The sequence below is a fragment of the Puma concolor genome, chromosome B2 (genome assembly GCF_028749965.1).
Source record: "Puma concolor isolate L17-30 chromosome B2, mPumCon1.1.hap2, whole genome shotgun sequence".
NCBI lineage: Eukaryota > Metazoa > Chordata > Mammalia > Carnivora > Felidae > Puma > Puma concolor.
This window is the reverse complement of record NC_141671.1, coordinates 50,608,530-50,633,615: the sequence shown is the minus strand read 5'-3', so window position 1 is coordinate 50,633,615 and position 25,086 is coordinate 50,608,530. Positions and strand designations below refer to the sequence as shown.

At 38.7% G+C, this 25,086-nt stretch overlaps 1 protein-coding gene across 8 annotated transcripts in view; it reads left to right on the top strand.

Annotated features, from left to right (window-relative positions):
• Nucleotides 1-25,086, top strand: part of PKHD1 (PKHD1 ciliary IPT domain containing fibrocystin/polyductin) — a 494,091-nt gene that overhangs the window by 51,259 nt on the left and 417,746 nt on the right. For all 8 annotated transcript variants that reach the window (XM_086707056.1, XM_086707061.1, XM_086707057.1 and 5 more), the window contains 6 exons: nt 2,240-2,367; nt 4,862-5,046; nt 5,950-6,072; nt 7,837-7,942; nt 8,426-8,701; nt 23,540-23,670. In XM_086707056.1, coding sequence (XP_086563182.1) covers nt 2,240-2,367; nt 4,862-5,046; nt 5,950-6,072; nt 7,837-7,942; nt 8,426-8,701; nt 23,540-23,670 — 949 coding nt within the window. The remainder of the gene's footprint in view (nt 1-2,239; nt 2,368-4,861; nt 5,047-5,949; nt 6,073-7,836; nt 7,943-8,425; nt 8,702-23,539; nt 23,671-25,086) is intronic.

Genomic DNA, 25,086 nt, shown 5'->3' with positions numbered 1-25,086 from the left:
CCTAATAGGATGGAAGAATTAAGATGCTCTGCCTTTAAAAATTTTCTTTCCATCATTTTCTAACTTCCAAAATGAGTCCTACTCATACATACCATGCTTGGGATGGCATATAAAAGACAGGGGCAGAGAGCTTGAATCTGTGGTCTACTTTCCTTGACTCTGCGTTCCAGGGCCCTCTGGGTGGGAAAGATGTGAAAACCATCAATAGAATCAAGGAGTGACGGAGCTGAGGTGGACGGGCAGCCAGCCATCTTAGCCAGGCTGTAGTCCTACATTCCAAGTGCCAAAGCTTTAACTCAGGCTAGAGGCTAATTTAGGTTACTGTGAACAGATCCACAATAGAATGGTCCTGGAAACATGCCTTCCTGAGATTTCAAGTCCCTTAACTACTTCTGGAAGTCTCCCACCTCAGCAAGAAAGGACCCCCTTGGCCTGGCCTCTGCTAGCTTCATCCCCCAATGCAGACACCATCACTATTTGTTTATAGTTGTATTTATGTACATCAACATGTAGTTCTCAGATAATATTGATGAAACCATATGTGTTCATTGTTGAAAATTTAGAAAATACAGAAAAGACTTAGAAAAAGGTAAAAAAAAAATCATTCATAATCCCTGTGCTTGGAGATAACTTCTAACATGTTGGACGCATATTACTTCCAGTGGGGAAGTTTATTTCTTTTGAGACAGAGACAGTGTGACTGGGGGGAGAGGCAGAGAGAGAGGGAGACAGAGGATCCCAATTAGGCTCCATGCTGTCAGCACAGAGCCCGACGTGGGGCTCAAACGCAAGAAACCGTGAGATCATGACCTGAGCCGAAACCAAGAGTCAGACGCTCTGAGTCACCCAGGTGCCTCTGGATTCATCTTATATCCATTTTTCCTAAGCAGTTTTTGTATATATAATATGTATACTCTATACCATGTTTGCTTTTTATTTATTTATTTTTTTAATTTTTTTTTCAACGTTTTTTATTTATTTTTGGGACAGAGAGAGACAGAGCATGAACGGGGGAGGGGCAGAGAGAGAGGGAGACACAGAATCGGAAACAGGCTCCAGGCTCTGAGCCATCAGCCCAGAGCCCGACGCGGGGCTCGAACTCACGGACCGCAAGATCGTGACCTGGCTGAAGTCGGACGCTTAACGGACTGCGCCACCCAGGCGCCCCGTATTTTTTTTTAAGTTTATTTATTTATTTTGAGAGAGTGAGCAGGGGAGGAGCAGAGAGGGGGACAGAGGATCCAAAGTGAGCTCCTTGCTGACAGCAGAGAGCCTGAGGGGGGCTAAACTCACGAATCACAAGATCATGACCTGAGCCAAAGTCAGGCGCTTAACCAACTGAGCCACCCTGGTGCTGTATTTGCCATTTATCTATCTATCTATCTATCTATCTATCTATCTATCTATCTATCTATCAATATATGAAATTTATTGTCAAATTGGTTTCCATACAACACCCAGTGCTCATCCCAAAAGGTGCCCTCCTCAATGCCCATCACCCACCCTCCCTGCCCTCCCACCCCCCATCAACCCTCAGTTTGTTCTCAGTTTTTAAGAGTCTCTTATGCTTTGGCTCTCTGTATTTGCTTTTTAAACCTCAAATTGGGACCATAAATTACATATTATATTTGGCAATGTACCTTCTTCACATAATGGTATGAATTAAGTATTTCCCCATATCATTAATGGGCAATGTGATAATTTTTCTAAAATGTGATTTCATTGGCTGAATGGTATTCTGTCTCATAGTGTGTCATGATTTGTTTGGCCCATTTATTATATTAAAAGCAAGATTCGGTAGACACTGTGTACACCGGCATTAGCTAAGCAGTTGGCTAGATGGAGTGGCCTGTGTTTCAGGCGGGGATAGAGAGTGGGGAAGCATCTGTGGAACAGGGCACTGACTCCTCATTGGTGATGCAAGTGGGATTGGAGGATTCCAAGTTCTCTGTCCCCTCGGTGCTTCAGGGCCAGAGGTGTGGAGGCCGGAGTCGTCACTTTTTACTCTGCGTCCATGTGTTCCCAGGATCAGTGCAGGGGAAGGGTAGAACACTCTGAAAGAATCCTAATATTTACGCTTCTTCCATGATGGGACAGGGACGCCCAATATTTGGGAGGTTGAGATTGTGTCCTGGAAACACGGCGGACTACTTGGTCTTCGAGATGGAGTCCTGTTCTTTCTAGAGTGGCACTTCTTGATGGTTACTGTGGTTAATGCTTTGGTTTTAACATGCCACAGCTCTCTGCCCACTGGAGGTGAAGAAGAAGAACCCATGCTGGTCCAGGTGACAACACAGAGAATACAGAGGGCAAGTCCACCTTTAGGAGGATACTTCCGCATCCAACTCCCTACTACAGTGATTCCTGGTAAAGGGGCAACTGGAGTGCACCAATTTCTCATTTCCATTTTTAGGGGCGTTCCCAGGTGAACAACACTTTGAGAGATTGTCAGGAAGAGTGACAGTCTTAAAGTTGTTTTGTTGATTTCTCCAGCATTTGAAAGTGACCTTACAATTAAAGATCTGGACAAAAACAGTACCATATTATTGTTAATATCCCAACTTTTTGTAGATGTAGAAACTCTGCGGATTAGCTTCCTGGGACAGTCGTAACAAATCGCCACACACTTCGTGGGTTAAAATAATAGAAATTTATTCTCTCACATTTCTGGAGACCACAGATCCAAAATCAAGTCGTCAGCAGTGCCACACTCCCTCCGAAGGCTCTAGGGGAGGATCTATTTCTTACCTCTTCCAGCTTCTGGTGGTTGCCTGCATTCCATGGCTAAGTCACCCCAATTCCTGTGGTCACAGTGTCTCTTCCTCTTCTGTCTCAAAACCTCCTCTGTCTCTCTTTTATAGGAATATATATGATTGCATTTAGAGCCTTCCTGGGTAACCCAGGATAAACTCCTCTTCTCAAGATCCTTAACCACATCTTTTGCAACATAGTATAATATGTACTCTTTTGCCTTATAAGGAAATATTCATGGGTTCCAGGGATTAGGGCATTGACCTATCTTTCTGAAGGCCACCATTGAGCCTAATATACTGGAACTTGCCCAGAGGTCATACAAGTAGTTGATGGCAGGGTCTGAATGTGAACTCAGGTATTTATCAGATCAGTCCTAGGCCAAGATCTACAGTAGCCATGGTCCTTCCACAGTAAACTCCATGGTGACACCATATGCTATTGAGAATGTCAGTGGTCATAACAATGTAGAAAGAGCTTTCAATGTGATTAGTGTAGAACATTTTCTAAATCTTCAAGAATAAACACATTTCACAAAGAACAAGGAATAGAAGTGAAGGCCATTTATATGGTAAAACCACAGGAGAATCGGAAAGGAGGCTCAGGAGAGTGCAAGAGTGGCTGTATAAAAATTGGCACATGGTCCAAAAGTCTTTTGCTCTTCCAAGAAGAAAGATGCTGGACTCGCGAGAATCTTCTTGGGTGACAGGAAAGGTGTGTTTTAAGAGGGCCACTTAGAAAAAGTTGAAGGCCATGGGCTATTGGTGTCTGATAAAGGGTAGGTGCCAATAGTGCCCTGTGTCAATGAAAGCCCCATCCCTGGGTCTTGCTTCCCTTTTCATGAGCTGCAGCCTGTCTGCACATACTCCTCCTGCCACCATGTTCTATTGTGATGCTCTTCACTTCACTGAAAACAATCCAGGAAAGTCCGCCTTAACTTGGCCTTTAGAAGTGGCAATGGCCCCATTAGGTAAATGTTGAACAACCTTCTTAAATTTATTATATTATTATTATTATTATTTTTAATGTTCATTTACTTTTGAGAGTGAGTAGGGGAGGGGCAGAAAGGGGAACAGAGGATCCAAAGTGGGCTCTACTCTGATAGCAGTGAGTCCTATCAGTGAGTCTGATAGCAGTGAGCAGTGAGTGACTTGAACCCGTGAACCATGAGATCATGACCTGAGCTGAAGTCGGATGCTCAACTGACTGAGCCACCCAGGCACCCCAGAACAACCTTTTTTTAAAAGGAGGAGAATCTTGTTTGTCCTTTAGAAATATAGTGGTGTATTATTAACACTCCAAGGCAGTGTGGAATTCAAGAGGAAGACTCTTGAGTAGTTGGAAGGTATTCTGGGTTAAGTGTAATTCTGTCTCGCTTGGTTGGCAAGCTTCTGAATCTCATTGGGTCTCATTCTCTTCATCTCTAAAGTTAGGTGTTAGGATATCCAAATGACCTACCTCACAGGGCTGTTGGGAGTAGCTAATGAAATGGAAACTTTTGGTAAAGCAAGAATCAGGGTTCAAACACAAGCAGGGCTTAAGCACAGAGTGTTGTTATTTCTCTGTGGGGATGTGGAATGGGGAAGCAGGTGGTTGAGCTTAAAAGAATTCTAATAGAGAAACCAAAGTGAAATGCCAACATTCCTCAGCTGGGTTGGCTAAGTTTTTATGGGTGTCAGCTGCTGTGCGCCTACCCCTCCCCCCCCCCCTGTGAAAAGTGGCCAGCTTTTCTCTGTTCACAGGGTCGGCTAAGTTTTTCCAGGGAAAACCCAATATTTAATTAGGCTTTCAGGCATTACCAGGGTGTCTGGAGTGTATATTTTGAGTTGACAGTTGAGATAGTTTTGTCTGATGTGACTATGCTCTGTGCTTGCTGTGAGATGGGATCCTGATTAAAGGTATCACAATGTAAAAAGTAGGCAACTACTTGTATTTGCTGTAGGAAACAAATGGTTTAACTGGGCTGGGATTTCTTTTGAAAGCATAGTTTGAACTTGAGGGTCTTCTGCATATTTAGTGGGCATCTTGACATTTATTCTCTAATTTTAATGATGAAACCCTGTGTGGTAATTAGTATCTTTTTTTTATGTATCAAAATCTTGTCCCACAGATGTTCCTGTGAGTATTTCAGCTAGTCACCTGCGCAAGCTCTTACAGAACAATGCCGATAACTTTACATCTAGGTACCTCAACGTCAGTGACTTCACTGTAATGGAGGATCTGAAGTCTTGCTATGAACGTGTGTGGACCCTCTCCTGGTCCAACCAGGTTGGAGATTTGCCCAATTTCATCAGGGTATGTATGGTATCCCTTTTGGTAGTGTGGATTTGGTGTTCTGAAGCAATTTTGTGGAAAAAACCCCAGAATTACATGAGTGAAAACTGTCACAAATTATCTATTTTGTTCTAATATTCAAGTAAAGGGGTTCAATGATCTTTTTTTGGGAAGTTTTCAAGACATGTTTTGTATCTCATGTCCCTAAAAAAGCAATTTAAACGCAACATCTCCTTCCCTAACTTAGGGTAGGTAGTTGTTGGTCAGTGTCCACCATATAATAATTTTACATCTGTTATTGGATAATTTAAGCAGATGTGATTGACTTAGATTATCATGGAGGCAGATGGCACAGCAGAAGGAAGTTTAGAAAAGGATTTGCTGTCTCTGGATAACAACAAAACCAGATGCTCTTGCATATTTAGGGTTTTAAAAAATAATCTAATGATCATCTAGCATTTGGTTATTACAAAATGAAACCCAAGCTGAAATTTTATCCCTGTTCCATGGTATTGTAGGTCATTTGGTTTTCAAACAAAATACTGGAGTGGAGTTGGAAGAAGGATGAGAATCCTCTCATAGAACTTTTTTCCCTTACCTTTTATTTTAATATTTTGGACTGCAAACATATAAAATAGAAAAGTGTATAGAAATAAAATATCTCAAGACAGAGAAGATTGTTTTTTGTGCCTTTTTTGACAACTCTGCTTGCAAATAGATATTCGTCTAGTCTATTGGGGCTTTCATGAGCTGTTACTTACTCTTATGTTTCCAGGCTTCAACCCTTGTCACCCCATCTTCACCTTCTAGCTATCTGGTTACCTTCAATAAAATGTGAAAAGACACTTTATCATTAGATATAGACTTCCATTAGATTAGACTTCTGTTCTATCACAGAATTCACCAGAAATGTAACCATCTCAGGTCTCTGATGAGAATCTAACTGGAGTGAACCCTGAGGCAACCATGCGTGTGGTCTATGATGGTGGAGTTTTTCTTGGACCCATATTTGGAGACATGTTGGTTACTGCCAACCAGTGCACTCAGGTGAGAGTGGATGGCCCACCCAAAGTACAAGTAGTAGTTTCAAGTGTCTCAGTCCCTTCCTGTTTTGTAACATGGACCAGTTTCAAGGATCAGTTTTCCAATGCATTAAGCAGATGATTATGGCTGTCATCTTTCTATTTCCACGGTGCATGAAAAACACTCCAAAAATATAAGTTCTTTGTAAACACAACATGCTATTATTATGGTACAAAAAATGGAGAGCCTCTCTGGCTACATAGGATTTATACCTCCACACAGTGGGACTGGAAAGTAAATGAGCTAAGTCAGTGTCTTTTCCTCTTTAAAATGTCTTTTTTTGGGGCACCAGATGGCTCGGTCAGTTAAGTGTCCAACTCTTGACTTTGGCTCAGGTCATGATCTCATGCCTGCGTCAAGCTCTGTGCTGGCAGGGTGGAGCCTGCTTGTGATTCTCTCTCTCCCTCCCTCTCTGCCCCTCCCCTGCTTAGGCTGTCTCAAAATAAATAATAAACAAACATTTAAAAATATCTTTTTGTATTTCTCATCTGACCATATTCTTGTTATAAGTCATCTCCTTTTGAGAAAATTATAAAATAAGAAAACTATAAAGAATAATATAACCAGTACTTCAGTATCCAAACCAAAGATTAGTAGTTTCCAACATTTTGATTATATTTTGTGTGTGTTTATGAATAAAATAGGTAAAATGAAAATGTTCTTTTTTTTTTTTAATATTTATTTTTGAGCGAGAAGAGTGGGGGAGGGGCAGAGAGAGGGGGCAGAGGATCCAAAGTCGGCTCTGTGCTGATAGCAGAGAGCCCGATACTGGGCTTGAACCCACAAGTAATGAGATCATGACCTAACCCAAAGTTGGATACTTGACTGACTGAGCCACCCAGGCACCCCAAAACTGAAATGTTATCACCTCTGCCTTCATGCCATCCCAATATCCTTTCCCTACAGTATTATAATGTAGTGTGTGCTTTTTTTTTTTAAGTTTGAGAGGGAGAGAGAATGAACATGGGCACAAGTGGGGGAGAGATAGAGAGACAGGACCCCAAGCAGGCTGGGGGTCAAGAAGGCAGAGCTCAATGCGGTGCTTGATCCCAGGAACTGTGAAACCATGACCTAAGCCAAAATCAAGAGTGTGACATTCAACTGATTGAACCAACCAGGTGCTCCTATGGTGTGTGCTTTTAATCCATGTTTTATATGTAGAGCATCCAACAAGTCCCATCTTTTTCACCTTCCTCATCTCCAAGTATTGTAGAATTCTACCAGATTAACATTAGTAACAGTGAGAGGAAAAGTCATGTAGTATCCTAGTGGGGACCTACCATTTGAGGACAAAAGACCCCAAACCAATGTCCAAGTACACTGTATTCTTCAGTAACATATCTATGTAGTATGGTGGAAGGAAGGTGCCTACTTTGTTGGCATGTACCAGCAAAGAAAGGACTTTTCACAAGTATCCAGTTGAATATAATCTAGAATGATAAAAGGAAGGTCCTTGTGCAGTTTGAATTTTATTAAATTTATTACAGGGAGGAAATTTACTCAAGATTTAGCATAGTGTAGAAATGTTAGATTTCAGCATACTTACCATCATTTTAAGAAAGCCTAACATGTTTGAATCATTCACTAGGGTTTGATAGTGAAAGAGAAGAAAGAGAAGAAATGAGTCATTAAACATGTTAATTTGGGCAAATTTCACAAGTGCTTTATGAATACTCTCGAGCACATGAAATGCATACATTTGCCTTTAATTACTTTGCCTTTTTTCAGGTGGTTGTGCACGTGAATGACATACCAGCCCATTGCTCAGGTTCCTGTTCTTTCCAGTACCTTGAAGGGTCAACTCCCCAGGTCCACTCTGTGTGGTATTCCCTTGGTATGACTTTTGACTTGGCCTTGGGGTGGTCATGAACTTCAGATTCAGAGTGATTTGTTAAAGACCATGTACTTGGGAAGGGGCATCAGTTCATGGGGTGGACGTTGTGAGATGCAGCAGAAAGTATATTTTTTGTCCAATCTAAATGCTATGGTCATGGTGTGAAATGGAATCAGGTAGAGTTTTGGTAACCTACAATGTTTTATTCTTTTTGTCCCTTGTTTTGAAATGTTGTTTATTTTCATTTTTTTCATTAAAAAATTAACTAGTGATCTCTTATTATTAGAGAAAATTTCAAAAGGGGGCTGTATACTGTAATGATAAATACAGATGCTCAATATTTGAGTCAGCATTCAACTCCTTGAATTTTGGGAGGGGAAGGTGAGAGGGAATGAACATTTGATTTTAGAGAGAGTTTTCTTGAATGGAGTATATCACTGAGTGATGAGAACTTTGTTCTTTTTATCTTTTTCCTTCTTTAAGATGGTGACAAGGACCTACTAGTTTATATTTTTGGAACTAGTTTCTCTATTGACCCTCAGGCCTTGGATGTTACAGTGAACAAAACGAATTGCAGAGTTATTTTCTCAAACCAAACGAATGTGGTCTGTCAGACACAGCAGCTACCTGTTGGAATGCATCCAATCTCCATGTTGGTGAGACCTTCTGGTCGTGCCATAAATGCTAGTGGTGAAGGCCTCTTCCTACACGTGGAACCAAGATTGGATGCTGTGGAACCTTCTAGAGCTGCAGAAATTGGTAATCTGGGGAGCACCCCACATTGCATCTGACTCCCTGAAGCTAACATTCTTGCCTATATACAGGAATCTAGTCCTCTTGTGTGATAAATTCTATATCCACTGTGATTCACAACTTTTTGTTTTCTGCCATCAGCATTTTTTTTTTTTCCTAATGAGCAACAGACTTGAGAACTTAAATGAAGTCACGTGCCACGTAAAGGATCATAGTTGGCTGATGATGTCAGGCATAACTGGATTAGTCACTGAATCACTGGGACAGTTTGGTCTAGTGAAAACAATACTAGTTTGGAAGTTAGGACATGTACCTGGGTTTTTGTCCTGCAAAAGTCAGATGTGTGACCTTAGGAGTTTCAGTTACTTGTATGGGATTTAGTTTCCTAATAACTTTATTAAGTACCTCTTCTGGGTAGTCACACTCCCTAAATGCCCCAAAGATGGAATTATTATCTTTATCTTTTAGAGGAGATAATGGTGGTTCTAAGAAGAGTGGCTTGCCCAAGGCTTTCCAACAGAAAGAGGTGGAACTAAATGCAAACAGGAATGTTTAAATGCTCAGTATCCTGCTTCTTCTGTGGTGCCATTCTGTCTTAGCTATGTAGTGGGCCTAATGATGTCTAACTTACAAGCCTCCTACTTTTGTGTGAGACTAATATGAGCCAACAGGTGGGAAAGGATCTTTAAAAGTAAAAAAAAAAATTGCAGATATGAAGCAGAGGCCTTATGTACACAAATATTTGTAGACTGATGTACAGTTGGATACTTGGCCAGCATGCAAAGCCTACTACCATTTGAGCAGTGGGGTACACAGAGAGAAGTGGGTCTTATCAGCATTGGCCCCAAGGATTGTACATTAGTGCTATGGGAACCAAGGATCTCTCCAGGCCTTCTGAGGGGCACAACTAGTTAAAAACAACCCATCCAGATTGCAAGCATCTCAGGAATGCTCATGCTGATATGTGTTGATATAAGGTTTTTAGAACAAAACTACTTTCCTTAATGTCTAGGATTTTTGTCATTGTTTATTCTCTTGGTCAAAGAACTGTGGCTTAGAACATTTTTTTTAAAGCATCACTTCCTGGCTATAGACCCATTGCTCATAGGAACAGCTCATTTCTGACTTTACTTTGCCTAGCACAGTGAATTATGAGGCCCACCTTACCCCCTATCTGCACAAAAACAGAGTAAGCTTCCTCTTATTTCTTAGTGGTTTCAGGAAGGAATCAGATGATATGTGGTGCTCAGGGTCAAAGATCATAATCTCTGTGAACCCAATAATTATTGGTTTGAATTTAGGGGCTAAAATAGTTTTCTCCCTAGATTTATTAGAGGCTTTGATCTTCCTATAAACTTACATTGCATCACTCAAACTTTGTTCAACTTCACCCCCCTACCCCACCCCCTAAATTAGATTGCAGACCCCTCAAGAGCAGACATGGGACCCTGTCATGTTCGTATTCCCTATGCAGAGTGCTTTGCACAGGTAGGGTGGCCAACTGTCCTGTTTTCTTGGGACTGAGGGGTTTCCTAGAACACAAGATTTTCAGTTTAAAATGGGGTCATGGAACTCTTAGTGCTAAAACTTGGAAAATCTCAGGTGAACCGGATGAGATGGTCACCCTGCCAGGGTATGCTGCACCAACAATGTGAAGGGCAGGGATTTGTCTGGAAGGATTGTACATCATCTTTCTATACTTTAGTAAAAGATGGAAAACTCAGAGAAGGGATAGTGTCTGATGGGTGCAAGTGAACTTTTAGTAAGACTAAGGGGAAAGGGAGGGGGAGAGAGAGGCTCTAGCTTCTACTTCCCTAATTGCTAATGCCTATAAACTCTCCTTATTAACCTGCCCTCTGCCTTGCCACCTACCGAGTATCCACCAGTGTCCATCAATCAATCAACATTGTAAAACCCTGTGCTAGATGCTGAAGGTCCTGGCACTCAAAGTGTGGTTCTGGACCAGCAGGATCTGCATCGTCTGGGAGCTTGTTGGAAACATAGAGTCTCAGGCTCCACCCCAGACCTCTTGAATCAATTTGCACTTTAACAGGATCCTCAGGCAATTTCTATGAATAGTACAGCTTGAGAAAGGCTGCTATTGGGAGTTTAAAGAGAACCAGATTGAGGCCTAGCAGCAAAGAATTTATAGAATAGCCTTCCATGTAATGGATACATATGTAATATAATCAATAACATTCTAAACTACTTGCCCATATACAGAAGCACCCTTGAAAGGTTTTTTGAGGTAAATCTTGGCTTCCCCTATGTACTTCTTTGGCCCATTTCTGTGCTGAGATAGAGTTACCTTCTCAGTAGGTATGGATCCTTGTGAGGCACCTCAACTTTCAAAGGGAGTGGCACAGTCTCCCCTCCTCTGCAACTTGTTATTATTAATGCCCACAGTAACAATGATAACAACAATTGATTTAGCTCTTATTCTTTGCCAGGCACTACTAGTGCTGGGGATACAGTCAGCTGACAAAATGACCTTTGGAGGAATGACCTGCTGGTGCTAGACGATGGAGAAATGGATGAGGTCAAGGAATGAGTCCTGGGGAAATGTCAGAGAAGAGAATTCTAGACAGAACACCAAATGATAAAGTCTTAAGTCAGAATGAGCTCACCTTCTTCTGAGAGAAGCAAGGAAGTCACTGTGGCTGGAATAGCTGGACCAAGGGAAAGGGGTAGGAGGTGACTAGGAGCAGGTCAGATGGCTCTAGGGACAATGAAAGGTTATTGGCTCTGTGAGATGTGGGCCACTGGAGGATTTCACTGGAAAAATTGACATGGTCTGACGTAGGCTGCTATGTGAGAATATTCTGTGGGGAGGCAAAGGTGGAACCAGGGACACCAAATAGGACACTACTGCAGTCATCCAGGGGTGAGACAGTGTTGGGCTGGACCAGGGCAGTATATCTTAGAAGTATATAGAGCTGCCCTGGGGGGGACTCTCTTTTTGGCTCAGATCATCTTCTTTTTGAAATTAAACACATTGAGATATAATTTCCATGCCATAAAATTCACTTCTTAAAAGTGTGAAGTTTGGCGGTTTTCTGTATTCATGTATCACAAAGTTATGCAATATCACCCCTATGTAATTCCAAGAACATTTTCATCACCTTGAAAGACATCTTCTATCCATTAGGAGTCACTCCCTGTTTCGCCCCTCTACTGATCCCTGGAAACCACTAATCTATTTTCTGTTTCAACAGATTTGTTTTTCTGGACATTCCATATAAGTAGAATCACAATACCTGACCTTTTGTGTCTGGCTTCTCTACAGAGCATGTTTCCAAGATTCATCTATGTTGTAGCATGTATCAGTATTTCATTCCATTTTATGGCTAAAGAACATTCCATTGTATAGATATACCATATTTGTTTATCTCTTCATCTCTTGGTAGACATTTGAGGTGTTTGCACTTTGTGGCTATTACATACAATGCTTCTATGAATGTGTGTGTACAAGGTTTTATGTGGATATGCATTTTCAGTTCTCTTGGTATATACTTAGAAGTGGAATTGCTGGGCCACATAGTAACTTTATGTTTAACTTCTTGAGAAACTGCTAAGCTGTTTCCAAAATGGCTGCATGATATTTCATTCCCACCAGCAGATAGAGAACCTTTTGTTCTCTATCTTTGTGATTGATGAGTACCAGTAGTGTTCTGTTTGGCTTTATTTATCTTTTTATTTTGTGTATTTATCATAGGTTTTGGGTTTGTGGTTACCATGAGGTTCATATATAAACATCCTAAGTAAATAACAGTCGATATTAATTTGGTCATTTCAGTTCAAACACATTGTTTTTTTTAAATATATAATTTAGCTTATATGTTATATATACATATGTATAATATATAATTTAACTTATATAAGTTAGCTAACATATAGTGTATACAGTGTGCTCTTGGCTTTGGGAGTAGACTCATCACTTACATACAACACCCAGTGCTCATCCCAACAAGTGCTCTTCTTAATGCCCATCACATTTTCCCCACCCCATCAACCTTCAGTTCTCTGTATTTAAGAGTCTCTTATGGTTTGCCTCCTTGTTTGTAACTATTTTTTTTTTTCTTTTCCTTCCCCCTTGGTCTCCTGTTAAGTTTCTCTACTTCCACATATGAGTGAAAACCTATATCTGTTTTTCTCTGACTTATTTCACTTAGCATAGTACCCTCCAGTTCCATCTACGTTGTTGCAAATGGCAAGATTTCATTCTTTTTCATTGCCGGGTCATTTTCCATTGTGTATATATACCACTTCTTTATCCATTCATCAGTGGATAGACATCCCAAAGCATGATAGATGGTTCCCCATCCCTTCACTTTCTTTCTTTTAATTTAATTTAATTTAATTTAATTTAATTTATTTTTGCGAGAGAGAGAGACAGAGTGCAAATGGGGGAGGGGCAGAGAGAGAGGAAGACATGGAATCTGAAGCAGGCTCCAGAGCACAGAGCCTGACATGGGGCCTGAACCCACAGACTGCAAGATCATGACCTGAGTGGAACTCGGATGCTTAACTGACTGAGCCACCCAGGCACGCTGCCATCCCTTCACTTTCAATCTTCAGGTATCCTCAGGTCTAAAATGAGTCTCTTGTAGGCAGCATATAGATGTATCTTTTTTTTTGGCATCCATTCTGATGCCCTGTGTCTTTTGATTGGTGCATTTAGTCCTTTTACATTCACAGAATGTATTGAAATATATGGATTTAGTGTCTTTGTGTTATCTGTAAGTTTTAGGCTTGTGGTGATGTCTTTGGTCATTTGGAGCCTTTGCTGCTTTCCACACACAGAGTCCCCTTTAGGATCTCCTGCAGGGATGGTTTAGTGGTCATGAACTCCTTTATTTATTTATTTTATTTATTTTTTTTGTTTTTGTTTTTGTTTTTTATTTTTATTTTTTTTATTTTTTTAATTTTTTTTTCAATATATGAAATTTATTGTCAAATTGGTTTCCATACAACACCCAGTGCTCATCCCAAAAGGTGCCGTCCTCAATACCCATCTCCCACCCTCCCCTCCCTCCCACCCCCCCATCAACCCTCAGTTTGTTCTCAGTTTTTAAGAGTCTCTGGTCATGAACTCCTTTAGTTATTGCTTGTCTTCGAAAGTCTTTCTCATTCTATTCTGAATAACAGCCTTGCTGGATAAAGGATTCTTGGCTGCATCTTTTTCCTAGTCAGCACTCAGAATATTTCCTGCCACTGCCTTCTGGCCTGCCAAGTTTCAGTGGACAGGTCTGCTACTACCCTTATGTGTCTACCCTTGTAGGTTAAGGCCCATTTGTCCATAGCTGCTTTCAGAATTCTCTGTCTCTGTATTTTGCGTTTCAGTATGATATGTCGTGGTGTTGACCTGTTTTTGTTGATTTTGAAGGGAGTTCTCTGAATTCAAACACATTCTTAAAAAAAGACACTTTATGTGCTGTCATATTTCACATCTTTTTATTCATATATTTATAACTAATTATGGCCATTCTTTTTCCGCTTAAGTCCCTTTCACATTTCTTGTAAGGCTTGTTTAGTGGTCAGAAACTCCTTTATCCTTTGTTTTGGAAAATCTTTATCCTTCAAATCTGAATGATAACCTTGCTGGGTAGAGTATTCATGTGTGTAAGGTTTTTTTCTTTCAGCACTTTGACTATATATGCCACTTCCTTCTGGCCTGCAGAGTTTCTACTGAAAAATCCACTGATAGTCTCATACTTTTTCTCTTGTAGTAATTTTTTGTTTCTTTCTTGCTGCTTTTAGGATTTACTCTTTGTCTTTAACCTTTGATATTTTAATTATTATGGGCCATGGTGTGGACCTCTTTGGGTTCACTTTGTTTGTAATTCTCCTTGTTTCATGGACTTAGATGTCTATTCCCTCCTCAGATTTGGGAAGTTTTCAGTTATTGTTTCTTCAAATAAGTTATCTGTACGTTTCTCTTTCTTCTTCTTCTGGGACCCTTGTAATGTGAATATTTGTTCACTTGCTGTTGTCTAAGAAATATCTTAATCTGTTCTCATTGTTTAAAATTCTCTTTTGTTTTTGCTGTTCAGCTTGTGTGCTTTCCATCAGTCTGTCTTCCAGATTGCTGACACATTCTTCATCTTCTAAACTACTGTTGATTCCCTCTAGTATGTCTTTTATTTCAGTTATTATATTTTTCAACTCTCTTTTTTAAAAAATATATTTTATCTCTTTATTGAAGCTCTCACTGAGTTCTTCCATTCTTTTCTCCAGCCCCATGAGTATTTTAACAATCATTACTTTAAATTCTTTATCTGGCATATTGCTTCTCTCTGTTTCATTTAATTTTTTAGTGAGGTTTTTTTCTTGTTCTTTATTTTGGAGCATATTCCTCTGTCTTATTATGTTGCTTAACTTTCTGTGTTTTTTTTCTATAGATTAGGCAAAATGCTACTTCTTCTAAAGTTTAGGAGTGTAGTTGGGTATGGTGACCCCTATGTAGTCTGTGTGTGCTTGGTGACTTTTACTGTCTAGAGTTGTGGCAGTGTATGCTGGTTACTCTTTAAATTTTTTTTTTTTTACATTTATTTATTTTTGAGAGAGAGAGAAAGGCTGAGAACAAGTGGGGGGGGGGGGCAGAGAGAGAATGAGACACAGAATTTCAAGCAGGCTCCAGGCTCTGAGGTGTCAGCACAGAGCCTGACACGGGGCTCAAACCCATGAACCATGAGATTGTGACCTGAGCTGAGGTTGGATGCTTAACCGACTGAGCCACTCAGGTACCCCAATGCTAGTTATTCTTTTAAACCAAGGCTTTTTACACAACAAGTAAAGAAAAATAATAATAAAATAAAATAAAATAAAAAGACAGAAGAAAAGAAAAAAAGGAAAAGAAAAAAGAACTAGAAAGAACAAAACCAAAAAGAAAAATATAAAAACAAAACAAGACAAATTTAAAAAAAGTAAAAATAAAACACTACAAATTAAAACAAACAGATATCCTCAGAAATCCATGGCTTGTTTTCTGTGCCCCAGCACCACAAGATGGACCCTTAGCTCTCTGAAGTCACAAACTCACCAACTTGATGGAACATCCCTGTTATGGTATCTGAACGCTACTCTGGTCTAGGCTTTTACAGCAAGATAGAAATGTAAACCATGTTGTTCTCCAGTCCTTTTGGTCCATATAGATTTCTGGCAGCTCCTCCACCACATGACAGAGTTCTAGTGTTGTCTCTTTTACATGCTAGTTGCTTGCTTGCTTGCTTATGTATGTATGTATGTATGTATGTATGTATGTATGTATGTATAGAATGTATGAGCAGGGGAAAGGGGCAGAGAGAGGGAGGGAGGGAGGGAGAATCTTAAGCAGTCTTCAGGCTCAGCCCAGAGCTGGACATGGGGCTTGATCCCATGATCCTGGGATTATGACCTAAGCTGAAATCAAAAGTCAGACTCTAAACCAACTGAGACACCCAGACATCCCTCTAGTTGCTCTTTTAAACTTAAGGTGTTTTTGTGTGCCTAAGGACAGAGGGATCCGTTCCCAGTCCTTCAGTAATATTCTTCCCCAGAACTGTTTGCAGCATCAGGGATGGGGGTTCTTTTTGCTATCCTCTTTCCATCTCTCTTGCCATTCTCTTTGTCGTTGGTTGTTTAGTCATTGTTCCTTCAGCTCTCAGTTCTTCTTGAGGAGGAATTGTATTAACAGGTGTAATTTGGTACATTCTGTGGAGGAGGTGAGTTCAGAGTCTTCCTCCACTGATATCTTGAACCAGAAACTATCATTATTGTGATTTGGGTTTGTATTTTCCTAATTACTGATGCTGAGTATCTTTTCATATCCTTATTAACCATTTTTATATCTTTGGAGAAATGGATGTCCTAATCCTTTGGTCATTTAAAAAAATGTGTTATTTTTCTTTTTATTGTTGAGTTATAAGAATTCTTTACATATTGTGGATAAGAGTCTCATATCATATATATGAGCTGCAAACATTTTTTCCCATTCTGTGGGTTGTCTTTTCATTTTCTTGATAGTATTCTTTGTAGCACAGAAGTTATTTTTTAATTTTTAAAAATTTTAATTCCAGTGTAGTTAACATGTAGTGTTATATTATTTCAGGTGTATAATAAAATGATTGAACAATTCTATATATTACTCATTGTTCATCATGATAAGTGTACTCTTAATCCTATTTCACTCTTCACCTATTTCACTCATCCCCCCACCTCCCCTCTGGTAACTGTTTATTCTCTATAGTTAAGAGTCTGTTTTTTGGTTTGTCTTTTATTTCCTTTGTTTATTTGTTTCTTAAATTGCACATATGAGTGAAATAACGTGGTGTTTGACTTTCTCTGACTCACTTAGTTTCCTTAGAACTATAATCTCTAGCTCCCTCCATATTGCAAATGGCAAGGTTTCATTACACACACACACACACACACACACACACACACACACACACACACGTTGTATATATATACACCATATCTTTATGCATTCATCTGTTGATGGACACTTGGGCAGCTTCCATAATTTTACTATTATAAAGAATGCTACAATAAATATAGGAGTGAATATATCCCTTCAAATTAATGTTTTTGTATTTGGGTAAATGCTCAATAGTGCAATTACAGGATTGTAGGATGGTTCTATTTTTAATTTTTGAAGAGCCACCATACTGTTTAACACAGTAGCTGCATCAGTTTGCATTCCCACCAGTAGTGCAGGAGAGTTCTGTTTTCTTCACATTATTGCCACCACTTATTTCTTGAGCTTTTGATTTTAGCCATTCTACAGGTGTGAGGTGGTATCTCAATGTGGTTTGATTTGCATTTCCCTGATGATGAGTGATGTTGAGCATTTTTTCATGTGTCTGTTGGCCATCTTTGGAGAAATGTCTGTTCATGTCTTCTGCCTATTTTTAAATTAGATTACTTGCTTTTGGCGTTGAGTTGTATAAGCCCTTTGTATATTTTAGATACTAACCCTTTATCAGATATATCATTTGCAAACATCTTTTCTCATTCAGTAGGTTGTTTTTTGGTTTTGTTGGTTGTTTCTTTTGCTATGTAGAAGCTTTTCATTTTGATTTAGCCCCAATAGTTTATTTTTGCTTTTGTTTTCCTTGCCTCAGGAGACAAATCTAAAAAGATGTTGCTATGACCAATATCAGATAAATTACTGCCGGTGATCTTTCCTATTATTTTTATGGTTTCAGGTCTCACATTTAAATCCTTAATTCATTTTGAGTTTATTTTTGTGTATGGTGTAAGCAAGTGGGCCGTTTCATTCTTTTGCATGTAGCTGTCCAGTTTTTCCAACACCATTTGTGGAAGAGACTATTTCCCATTGCATTTTCTTGCCTCCTTTGTTGCTGAAGATTAATTAAACATATTGTTTTGGGTTTATTTCTGGGCTCTCTATTCTGTTGCATTGGTCTATGTGTCTATTTTTGTGCCAGTACCATGCTTGCTGTTTTGATTACTACAGCTTTTAATGTAACTTGAAGTCAGAATTGTGATACCCCCAGCTTTTTTTCCCCCAGAATTGCTTTTGGTGTTCAGGGTCTTCTATGGTCCCATACAAATGCTAGGATTATTTGTTCTAGTTCTGTGAAAAATGCCGTTGGTATTTTGATAACGATTGCATTAAATCTGTAGATTGCTTTGGATAATATGGACATTTTAACAATATTTGTTCTCCCAAGCCATGAGCATGGAGTATCTTTCCATTTGTGTTGTCTTCAATTTCTTTTATCAGTATTTTATAGTTTTCAGAGTACAGATCATTTATTTGGTTAAATTTATCCCTAGGTATTTTGTTATTTTGTGCAATTGTAAATGGAATTAAAAATTTTTTTTTATTTCTGCCACTTCATTATTAGTATATAGAAAGGCAGTATATATAAATGATTTTATATCCTACAACTTTACTGAATTCATTTATCAGTTTTAGCAATTTTTTTTTTTGGTGGAGTCTTTAGGGTTTTCTATATATAGTATTTTATCATCTGCAAATAGTGAAAAATTTATGTTGCCCTTACCATTTGGATGCCTTTTATTCCTTTCTCTTGGCTGATTGATGTGAGTAGGATTTCCAGTATTATGTTGAATAAAAATGGCAAGAGTGAATATCCTTATTGTGTTCATGGTCTTAGGGGAAAAGCTCTTAGTTTTTCACCATCGAGGATGATGTTAGATGTGGGTTTTTCATATAAGGCCTTTATGATGTTGAGGTATATACCCTCTAAACCTACTTTGATGAGAGTTTATTTTAATTTTATTTGAGACAGAGAGAGAATATGAGCAGGGGAGGGGTAGAGAGAGAGGGAGAAAGAAGATCCCAAGCAGGCTCTGCCAGCTGAGCCACCCAGGTGCCCTGAGAGTTTTTATTGAGAATCGATGTTGATTTTGTCAAGTACTTTTTCTGCATCTATTGAAATGATCATATGGTTTTTACCCTTTGTCTTATTGATATGGTGTATCATGTTTATTGATTTGCAAATATTGAACCACACTTGCATCCCAGTAATAAATCCCATCTGATGTTGATGAATATTTTTAATGTATTGTTGTATGCAGTTTGTTCATATTTTGTTGAGGAATTTTGCATCTATTTTTATCTGGGTTATTAGCCTCTAGTTCTCTTTTTTTCTGGTGTCTTTATTTGGTTTTGGTATCAGGGTGATCCTGGCCTCATGGAATGAATTTGGAAGTTTTCCTTCATCTTCTATTTTTTTGGAATAGTTTGAGAAGAATAGATATAAACTCTTCTTTAAATATTTCTTAGACTTCACCTATGAAAATGTCTGGTCTTGGATGTTTGTTTTTGGGGAATTTTTTGAAATGCAATGAAATTGAATTTAATGAAATGTTTTCAAATTCAATGAAATTTTTTGAAATTCAATTTCATTGCCCAATGACTGTTCAAATTTTCTATTTCTTCTTGCTTCAGTTATTGTAAGTTATGTTTCTAAGAATTTATTCTAGGTTGTCCAATAATTGACATGTAACTTTTGATAATATTCTTTTACAGTCCTTTGTATTTCTGTGGAGTTGGTTGTTATTTTTTTCTGTTTCATTTTTGATTTTGTTGATTTGGGTCCTCTCTCTTTTTTATTTTGATCAGTCTGGCTAAAGGTTTATCAATTTTGTTGATGTTTTCAAAGAACCAGCTCCTGGTATCATGGATCTGTTCCTTTTTTTTTTTTTTTTTTTTTAATTTCTATTTCCTTTAGTTCTACTCTAATCTTTATTATTTCCTTTCTTCTGCTGGGTTTGGGATTTGTTTGTTCTCTGTCTAGTTCCTTTAGGTGTAAGGATAGGTTGTTTATTTGAGATTTTTCTTGCTTTTTAAGGTAGGCCTGTATTACTATAAAATTCCCTCAGAACTGCTTTTGCTACATCCCCCAAATTTTGGACCATTGTGTTTTGATTTTCATTTGTTTTCATGTAAATTTTGATTTCTTCTTTGGTTATTTAGTTAACCCATTCATTGTTTAGTAGCATGTGATTTAACCTCCATGTATTTGTGGTCTTTCCAGATTTTTTCTTGTGATTTATTTCTATTTTTATAGAGTTGTGGTCAGAAAAAATGCATGGTATGACTTCAGTCTTTTTGGATTTGTTGAGATTTGTTTTGTGGCCTCTGGTGTCATCTATTCTGGAGAACGTTTGATATGTACTTGAAAAGAATGTGTATTCTGCTGTTTTAGGAAATAATGTTCTGAAGATGTCTGTTAGATCCATCTGGTCCCCTGTGTCATTCAAAGTCGTTGTTTCCTTGCTGATTTTCTGTTTGGATGATCTGTCCATTGATGTAAGTGGGCTGTTAAAATCCCATACTATCATTGTATTAGTATCTATGATTCTCTTAATGTTTGTTATTAATTGTTTTATGTATTTGGGTGCTCATGTGTTCATTACATAAATTTGTACAATTGTTCTATCTTCTTGTTGGATTATCTCCTTTATTATTAATGTCCTCCTTTGTCTCTTATTACAATTTTTGTTTTAAAGTCCATTTTTTCTAATATAAGTATTGCCACCGCAGCTGTCTTTTGACATCCGTTTGCAAGATAAATGTTTCTCTATCCCCTCACATTTAAATCTGCATGTGTCTTTAGATCTGAAATGAGTCTTTTGTAGGCAACATATAGATGGCTCTTACATTTTTATCCATTCTAACCCCCTATGTCTTATGATTGTAGCTTCTAGTTCATTTATGTTCTGGGTAATTATTAATAAGTATGTATTTATTGCCTTTTCATTACTTTTTGGTTGTTTTTATAGATCTTCTCTGATCCTTTCTTCTTTTGTTCAATTCTCTCATGGTTTGTGCAGCACGGTTTGTGGTTTTTAATTTTGGTCAGTTCCAGTTTGTCTTTTTTTTGTTGTTGTTACATGTGCTTTGGTGTCATATTGAAGATATAATCACCTAATCCAATGTTACTAAGATTTATTCATTTATTTTCCTGAGAGTTTTATAGGTTTAGCTTTTACATGTAGGTATTTGGTTTATTTTGATATTTAAATATGGTGTGAGTTGGAGGTCTGTATTAGTTTTCTAAGGCTGCTTATCCAGGTACCACAAAGTGAATGGCTGAAACAACAGAAATGTATTGTCTCATGGTTCTTGAAGTTAGAAATTAAGGATCAAGGTGTCAGCAGAGCTGATTCCTTTTGAACCATCCTGTGAAGGAAAATCTGTTTTATGCCTCTCCCCTATCCTCTTGCTTTGTTGGTGGTGTTTGGTATTCCTCGGCTTGCAAGAACACCACCCTGATCCCTGCTTTTATCTTCACATGGTGTTCTCCCTGTGACTTTTCTTTTGTCTGTCTTTCTTTCTTTCTTTCTTTCTTTCTTTCTTTCTTTCTTTCTTTCGGTTCTTTTTGAGAGGGAGCAAGCAAGCGCACTTGAGTGAGGGGCAGAGAGAGAGAGATAATCCCAGGAGGGACTGAGAGAGAGAGAGAGAGAGCAAGAAGGAAGTAGGCTCTCCCGAAGTGGGTTCATGTTCACCTAAAGTGGGGACCCAGCTCACCCGACGTGGGGCCTGAGCTCACCTGAAGTGGAGTCAAACTCACCTGTTATGGGACTCAAACTTACCATGAGATCATGACCTGAGCTGACGTCAGATGCTTAACAACTGAGCCACTCAGGCACCTGTGCCTCCCTCCACCCCAGTCTTTTCTGTGTCCAATTTTTCATTTTTATGAGGATATCAGTCATGTTGGATTAGGGTCCCACACTACAGTATGACTTCATGTTATCTTAACTGATTATAGTTGCAATGACCCTATTCCCAAATAATGTCACGTTTTGAGGTACTAGAAGGGAGGAGGACTTCAACATATGAATTGGGAGGGCACAGTTTAATCCCAAACAGGGTTCAACTTCATTCTTTTGTATATGGATGTGTAGTTCCATTTTGCATATATTTGAAAATAGCACTGTAAGTTTTTAGAGGTGGAATTACTGAGTCAAAAGGTTATGTACATTTAAAATTTTGATAATACCAAAATATTCCCTTACACTGCTATTTTCACATATATGCAAAATGGAACAACAGAGGATCTGAAGCGGGTTCTGTGCCAACAGCAGAGAGCCCAATGCAGGGCTTGAACTCATGAACTGTGAGATCATGACCTGAGCTGAAGTCAGATGCTCAACCTACTGAGCCACCCAGGTGCCCCTTTTAAATTAAGGTTTAATCTTGTTAAGTTCCTCAGTAGTATTTCATGGGTTTTTTTCCACATTTCTTCATGTTCTTGAATATTTCTTATCAACATTGTTTTCGGATATTGTATCTTTTTTGTTGATATTGTAAACCAGGTCTTTTCTTCAATTTTATTCTCTAACTCTGAAGTCTATTGTAGTCTTGCCCTGAATCTTCAGGACAAGTTCACATATTTAACTTCAGGGAATAATCCACCCCCCCCCCCGCCCCCCGCCCCCACATTCTCCTGAAAGGTTTTCATCAGGTTGGATAAGTTCTGCTTTCTCACCCTAACATGATTGGGGAAGATAACCTTGCTCCTGCACCTACTTCCTATTTTCAAGAGGTATGTGTCCCTGCTTAGTGGCTTCCCTGCCTCTCTTTTATTCCCTTCTGGGGAGATGGCAGAATGGAATTATTGCTCTTAAGAATAGTAAGTGGGCTTTCTGTTCATTAGCTTGATTAAGTGCTGGTCATCCATATGTGTGGCATGTCACTGTAATGGGTACAATGCTTCTTTTTACTGATGTCTGCAGTGAGGAGACAGAAGTTTCTGTGGTTGCTATTCAGTGGTCATTACAGAAATCCTGGTGGCTGTGGGTGGTAGTGTTAGTCACCTCTACACCATCATGGAGACTAGAACCTAGAACCTAGTATGGAATCACAAAGCTGGAACGTCCAAGGCTGTCATTTAAAGATGAGGGAGTAAGAACCAGTGAACTCAGGAACAATGCTACAAATGATCTGCTTTAAGTGGGAGAGTGATCTGTGGCCCTGACTCTGGGCCCCAACTCTTTGTATCATGATGAGAGAATAAGCTGTATAGGATTGGTGGGATAATATAAAACTCTAGTGAAGGAAGAGTTTTCAAAGACCATCTACTTTATTTCCCTGACTCTTGGCAGTATTTATCTATGTTTTATTTTTAAATATCTCCAGGATGTATGACTCCTTCTGTCTGCCCTCTAGTCACCATTTCTCCATGTTTGTATAGTAGTTTATATATTTAGTGTCAGACTTATTCCTGCAGTTTGAGCAGGACTTGTGTTTTGACTAAGAAGCATCATGTTTTAGTTTCATTTTCTCTCTCTTGTGGATAATTAATTTTTATCTACCTGTAGGGCTCTTCATTCCATCTGGAAATGCTGTTTTTATTACAGGAGGGCTCTGGGCCACTGTCCAAGGCTCTGGTTTGGAAGATGTTAGCCTGGTGTTATTTGGATCTCAGTCTTGTGCCATCAATATCACCACAAACAATTCAAGAAGAATTCAATGCAAAGTTCCACCCAGAGTAAGTGGAATCTCCTCCCTGGGTGGGTGACCACTATTAGCGTGTAGTGTAAGGTTTTTCATGAATCCTTTCTTAGAACTTAATTAAGTAACATTACCTTTTCATCATGAGAGTATGGTAATATTGTTTATATTGCCTATGCTGCAATAAAGTGGGAGTCTGACTCCACCAATGGGGCTTGCAATCACCATCAGCTTATTTCTTTTAAAAGAAAACAACCACGTTCCCAGTTCACACTCTCAGTGAGTAATAGTGCCACAGAATAAACAAATTTATCTATATTGCATGTATATTATCTCATTTCTCTCTTTAGCAAGTAACAATAACCGTTTTCACCAGCAGTTTTGTTTTCTGGCATGGATATGAATGGTGGAACTTAGAAACTTCTAGAATGTCTGGTTCCTATAAAATACCTTCGTAATTATTCCTTACTATTTCCCCTTTCCCTTTTTAAAAACAAGCCCCTTAGCTTTCCCTTTCTTCTTCACTTAGTGCTATCTCATAGCCTATGAGGTGATTTGAGTCCACATTCTTCCTGGTGCTGCTGATGGCAGTTATGCTCACAGCGGTAGTTGAAATATCTATTCAGAGTTGACTTCAATGTCATCAACATTCTCAGCACATCCATAACCCTGAAGGATGAGTGTTTACTGAACAAATAAAGATCCCTGGAAGGGAGGTTTCAGAATCATCTTTGATCTCTGGTCCCACGTTTTTATATTATCCAATTATTCAAATATTATGAAATGTTCACATGTACATATAAACTGTATGGAATTCCAATATATAGTTGTATCATAACTTGTTTAACAATTCCCTATTATTGTATATTGAAATAATTTTCAAAATCTCTTTTTTAAAAAGTTCATTTATTTTGAGAGCAAGAGAGAGTGTGCATATAAGCAGGGGAGGAGCAGGGAGAGAGGGAGGGAGAATCCCAAGTAGGTTCTGCAATGAAAGTGCAGAGCCTGATGTGGGGCTTGATCCCACAACCATGAGATCATGATGACCTGAGCTGAAATCAAGAGTTGGATACTTAACTGGCTGAATGAACCAGACACCTCTCAAAATTTTCAGTTTTAAACAATAAAAATTTGATCGTTCTCAAAAGTGTATTTTCAAGCATATTTACTTTTCTCAGGATAAATTGATCTAAATTTTAAAGCTTTTGTTATGTAGTATCCAGTTATCTGAAATTTCTTTTTAATTTGTATTCCCACCATCACTGGGTGAGTGTTTCATTTCTGACATAGTCAACACTGGGTATTATTGCTTTCATATGTATTTACTATTTAAAGGGGTAAAATTTGCATGGCTTCGATTTCTTTTGCTAGAGAGAATAAGCATTAAAAAAAACCTTAAATTTTGATCAAAGTTATATATACAAAGGTTAAAAGAAAAATAGTAAAACAGTTA